The sequence below is a fragment of the Mastomys coucha genome, unplaced genomic scaffold, assembly GCF_008632895.1.
Source record: "Mastomys coucha isolate ucsf_1 unplaced genomic scaffold, UCSF_Mcou_1 pScaffold5, whole genome shotgun sequence".
Taxonomy (NCBI): domain Eukaryota; kingdom Metazoa; phylum Chordata; class Mammalia; order Rodentia; family Muridae; genus Mastomys; species Mastomys coucha.
Window position 1 is genome coordinate 20877654 of NW_022196911.1, and position 6230 is coordinate 20883883.

The 6230-nt window shown below is 36.6% G+C and overlaps 1 protein-coding gene across 5 annotated transcripts in view; it reads right to left on the minus strand.

Moving 5' to 3' along the window:
• Window positions 1–1123: 1123 nt before the first annotated feature.
• The window catches only part of LOC116077557 (zinc finger protein 615-like), a 23753-nt gene continuing 18646 nt past the window's right edge, over window positions 1124–6230 (minus strand). For all 5 annotated transcript variants that reach the window (XM_031352175.1, XM_031352177.1, XM_031352178.1 and 2 more), the window contains one exon: window positions 1124–4144. In XM_031352175.1, the coding sequence (XP_031208035.1) occupies window positions 2271–4144 (1874 nt within the window). In that variant the 3' untranslated portion in view covers window positions 1124–2270. The remainder of the gene's footprint in view (window positions 4145–6230) is intronic.

The window sequence follows — 6230 nt, forward strand, 5'->3', positions numbered from 1 at the left end:
CTTTCTCCCTACCTATTGAGTATAGTGCTCGAAGTCCTAGCCAGAGCAATTAGACAACAAAAGGAGATCAAAGGGATACAAATTGGAAAGGAAGACGTCAAATTATCACTATTTGCAGATGATATGATAGTATACTTAAGTGACTCCAAAAATTCCACCAGAGAACTCCTAAACCTGATAAACAACTTCAGCCAAGTAGCTTGATATAAAATTAACTCAAACAAATCAGTGGTCTTCCTCTACACAGAGGATAAACAAGCTGAGAAAGAAATTAGGGAAACCACACCCTTCACAATAGTCACAAATAATATAAAATACCTTGGTGTGACCCTAATTAAGGAAGTGAAAGATCTGTGTGACAACAATTTCAAGTTTCTGATAAAAGAAATTGAAGACCTCAGAAGATGGAAAGATCTCCTATGCTCATGGATTGGCAGGATTAATATAGTAAAAATGGCCATCTTGCTGAAAGCAATCTACAAATTCAGTGCAATCCCCATCAAAATTCCAACTCAATTCTTCACACAGTTAGAAAGGGCAATTTGCAAATTCATCTGGAATAACAAAAATAAACAAAACCAAACAAACAAAAAAACTAGGATAGCGGAACCTATTCTCAAGAATAAGAGAACTTCTGGTGGAATCACTATCCCTGACCTCAAGCTGTATTACAGAGCAATTTTGATAATCACATGATCTTTTTTTAATGCAGTTTTTTATTAGTTTATTTTTTATTTTTTTATACCCCATATTTTATTCCCTGCCCCACCCACCCTCCAATTGTTCCACATCCCATACACCCTCCCCATTCCCTTGTCTCTACGTGGATGTCCCCACCCCAACTGATCTCTAAATTCCCTGGGGTCTCCAGTCTCTGGAGGGTTAGGTGTATCATCTCTGAATGAACACAGACCCAGAAGTCATCTACTGTATGCATGTTGGGGGCCTTATATCAGCTAGTGTATGTTGTCTGTTCGGTAGTCCAGGGTTTGAGAGTTCTCGGGGGTCTAGATTGAGATGGCTGGTCCTCCTACAGGATCACCCTACTCCTCAGCTTCTTTCAACCATGCACACTTTCTAATAATTAGCTTTGAAAACTGAAAACAATAAGATAGCACAGAAGCTTTGTACAAGAACATTCATAGTATGTTTATTTGTAGTAGCAAAAATAAGGAAACAACCCAATGACCCTTTATCAATTTACTTTCAATAGTGTTATAATTTCATTTTCCTATGCCTCAAAATGAATTATAATTACATATCTTTGTGAGCTAATGAGCATTTAGGCACTTACTTTCATAAAACTCTGAATCAAAACTTACCTCAAAACAGGTTATTTTATAGTTATTTTTATACTAACTGCCTAAACTGGATGTTATTCACAAAGTGGCAAATATGTCCAAGTATTTTATATATTTTAACATATTTTAAGCATTTTGAAATATATTAGAATCACAGATACACAAGTTACTAAAATTATATATGCAATTATCACTCCTATACTGTATATTAATTTTTAAACTAATAAAAGTAATTTTACTAGGTTAAAACTTTACCAAATCAATGACAAGACAACCAGAAATATCATTCAATGTATCTTGTCCCCAAATGCACATATGGTTAAGGTTTTGTTTTGTTTTTAATATAGCTAGGGGTCTTAACCACTGAGACATATCTCTGCCCACTTATCTCTTGAAGGTAAACTATTTGTCACTTTTCTCAAGGCTTCATTACTTCAGTAATATCATGAATATTTTACTAAAAGTTACCCACATTAAATATCTTCATAAATCATGTGTTTCTTGTTTTCAACTATCAAGGATTGAACTTATAACCTCCAACATACTGGTTAAGTGCTGTACCACTAAGCTATATCCTCCAGTGGTCCCCAGTACTGATAGATTTGTTGATAAACAATGATCCAATATACTATTAGAAGGTCTAATGCACAAAAGTACTGCTTTATTGTGTACTCTAAATCTGTATTTTGTCAATGGATAGGTGCTCCAAGATCTATGATCATTTATCAGTGCCTATCTTAATATTGATGCTTTCATCTGTCACATTCATGTGACTATCTCAACATAAACTTTTTACATTATATAATGGTTTGAAACTGTCTCTCAGTAACAATTAAATCATTCATTTTGCAATTCATCTGACATAAAATATAGATCATTTATCTTTAGATATGCCAATATAAATTTGATACTCATTAATATTCTTTGCAGATACTAAGATTCAACTATATACAATAAGAGGTTTGTTGACTAACTGTGAATTCTCTTATGCTTAACAAAGGTTGATAAGTGTGCAAAGGCTTTTCCACAATCACTACATCCATAAGGCCTCTCTCCTGTATGTTTTCTTTGATGAACATTGAGCCAAGACTTTGTACTGAAGGTTTTCCCACACTCACAGCACTCATATGGTTTCTCTCCTGTGTGAGTTCGCTGATGGGTAATGAGATCATTTTTGCGCAAGAAGCATTTTCCACATTCAGAACATTCAAAGGAAGGCTTTCCTGAATGCAATCTCTGATGTACTATGAGCCATGTCTTTTTCTCAAAGATTTTACCACACTCATTACATTTGTATGGCTTTTCCCCAATATGAGTTTGCTGATGTGTACTTAATATACTTTTCATCGTGAAGCCCTTCCCACATTCATTGCATACGTAAGGCTTTTCGCCACTATGAGCTCGCTGATGTGCAATGAGCATTTTTTTCTCACTTAAGCCTTTACCACATTCACTGCATACATAAGGTTTCTCCCCTGTGTGAGTACGTTGATGTACATTTAGTTGACTTTTCTCAGGAAAGCCCTTTCCACACTGGTTGCATTTATAAGGTTTTTCTCCAGTATGAGTCCGTTGATGTATTATCATCCGTATCTTTGTTGGGAAACGTTTTCCACATTCATTACATGAATATGGTTTCTCTCCTGTGTGAGTTCTCTGATGTACAATGAGGCGGTTCTTTAAGGCAAAGCCTTTTCCACACTCACTGCAAATATATGGTTTATCTCCTGTATGGGTTTGTTGATGTATTATCAGCTGTACCTTTGTTGGAAAACCTGTTCCACATTCATTGCATAAATAGGGTTTTTCTCCTGTGTGAATTCGCTGGTGTACAACTAGGGGGCTCTTCAAAGCAAAACTTTTTCCACACTCATTGCATGTATATGGTTTTTCCCCAGTGTGAGTTCGCTGATGTGCAATTAGATCACTCTTCATGACAAATTTCTTTTGACAGTTAGTGCATACAAAGGGTTTCTCTTCAGAATGTATCCGCTGATGTGTAACAAGACTATTCTTTAATGTGAAGCCTTTCCCACACTTATTGCAGATGAAGGGTTTCTCACCAGTATGAGTTCTATGATGTCCAAGAAGACGTCTCTTCTCAATAAAGCCTTTTCCACATTCACTACATATATAAGGCTTTTCTATTGTGTGAGTTTTTTGATGTGCAGCAAGACTAAACTTTGTAGAGAAAGCTTTTCCACATTTATTGCACATATGTATTTTCTCTTCTGTATGAGTCAGCTGATGTGTATTAAGACTGTTCTTCAGTGTAAAGCCTTTCCCACATTTATTGCATATAAATGGTTTCTCACCAGTATGAGTTCGATGATGTGCAACAAGACGCCTTTTCTCAACAAAACCTTTTCCACATTCATTACATATATAAGGTTTCTCTCCTGTATGAATTTTCTGATGTACAGTGAGACTAGACTTTGTAGAGAAGGCTTTGCCACATATGTCACAGTTATGGGGTTTCTCTCCTGTATGAGTTCGTTGATGATAAATGAGCAGATATTTTCTAGTGAAAGCTTTTCCACACTCAATACAGCTATAATGCTTCTCTCCTGTATGAGTTTTCAGATGCGCATTAGGGGATTGGCCACTTACATCAGCAGCATTCTTTGCATCACAGTTTCTGCTACCAATGTCAAAACTTAAATTTGTGTTCAAAGATTTTACATAGAAACCAAACTCACTGCAATTTTTCTGTAATGGTGAATGATCTTTGCTGTGATTGAAAATGTTTACGAATTTTCTATGTTTGTAGTATTGTTCAATGCTCTTGTGAATACTGCTTTCTTTCAAGTGATGATGCAGGAGATGACCCACTTCTTTGTTTTCTAGGAAAGAAGAAAATAGTAAACAATTTCACCATCTTGCTTTAAAATAAGTCTGCCTAAGCAATGCCTTGGAGAGCTGGGAAGGCGGCTTACAGGATTTAAAACCCACACTGCCTTCTAGGGAATTTGAATTCAGTCCCATGTACCCATGTCAAGAGGCTCACGACCATCTCCAGTTTCAGGGGAACAGATATACCCTTCTTGCATCTTCGGGGATTTGTACTCATGTGCAAATATTCATATATGCAAACTAATGCCCACAAATTTAAAAAAGGTGATTATCTTGATTCTTGATATTAAGGGGAGTTAGGGGATAAACTTTTATCAATAGCAGAAACTATGTATATATGTATATGTATAAAAGCACACACAAACACACACACTTACACATATATTGTTAAAAGATTCATTTATTAAAAGCACAGTCATAGCCAGGCAGTAGTGGTATATGCCTTTAATCCCAGCACTTTGGGAGGCAGAGGCAGGTGGATTTCTGAGTTCGAGGCCAGCCTGGTCTACAGAGTGAGTTGCAGAACAGCCAGAGCTATAAAGAGAAACCCTGTCTTGAAAAACAAAACAAAACAGAAAACTAATCATACAGATTTAGCTACTTCCTAAGCGGATCTTGCTGTATGCTCATAATTGGAATAAAAAAACACATTTCTTATATTCATACAGGTTTAGTTCTTGTTATGGAAAGACAAACCAATAAGAAGAAAAAAAAAAAAAAAGAAGGCAAGACTAAGCATGGCGGTGCATGACTATAATCCCAGAATTCCAATGATACTGGTAGGAGTATTATGCATTCGAGGGTATCTTGGGCTACAAAGTGAGCTCCAGGCTTTCCAGTCCGTCATACAAAAACAACAGACAGGGAAGAGATATGAAAGAGAGAAGGATTACAGTTTGTACTTAAATGCTATAACAGAAACATGAACGTACTACGAGTAGAGTAAAATGAAATAAATGTAAATATTAATTGGTTCAACAAAAGGAATAGAAAATAGGTAAATGAAAATAGTAATGCTAAGATTATTTCAAAAATTTTATGGATTTACCCACAAGTAAGTCAAAAATGAAATAAAAAGTATTACTTGGATTGCCTGTCCACCTCGCCAGTCAAGTTCCCTGGCCCAGAGCAGCAGGAACATTCAGGTTAGATCCCCCTATCACATTTCACTGTCCTTGGAGTCCCCCAGGACTGCCCTGAGCTGCATACTGTCCTCCACCAACCTCAGCTCCATTGTCACACTACCTTTCCTTCTGTCCTCACCAGGCCTGCTGCACAAGGAACATCAAGGTTAGACTCTTCCCCCACCTCCAATACTCTATCCATCATGTTACCTGGGGCATGCCCAGTTGCCTGGAGACAGGCATTACAGATTGAGTTATATTATCCAGCTTGAAGCTGCCTATAAGAAGCCTTCAGCATGCTTTCCCAATACCTGCTACATCAGGAATATACAGAGATAACCAGGCCAGGTTAAGAAAACAATCAACAAAAGCCAGGACAATATGGCAACTTCAGTGTAAGCACTGGATGTCCTAATACAAGAAATACAGAAAGAAATAACCTCAAATACAATCTTAGAAGGATGATAGTCTTTAAAGAGGATATAAATGAATCCCCTAAAGAAATAGAGAAAAATAGAATCTGACAGATAGAGGTCTTGAAAGAGGCAACTAAAAAATCCATTAAAGAAATATAGGAAAATAAAATTAAGCAGGTGAATAAAATGAACAACTCCTCCATAGCTGAAAATAGAAATAGAAGAATACAGAAAATACAAACTGAGGAAATCCTGGACATGAAAAACCTAGAGAAAAAGAACAGGAAAAAGTGCAACAATCACCAACAGAATACATGATATGGAAGAGATAATCACAGGTGTAAAAGATACAATAGAAGAAGTTGATGCATCAATCAAAGAAAATATTAAATCTAAAAAAAAACACTGTCAGAAAATATCTAGGAAATATGCCATACTATGAAAAGACCTAATCTAAGAAGACTAGAGAGCAGGGACACGATCCTCTCAGCTTCCAAGTGACAGAGGGGGTTCAGCGTCCTCCTCTGCCCCTTCCC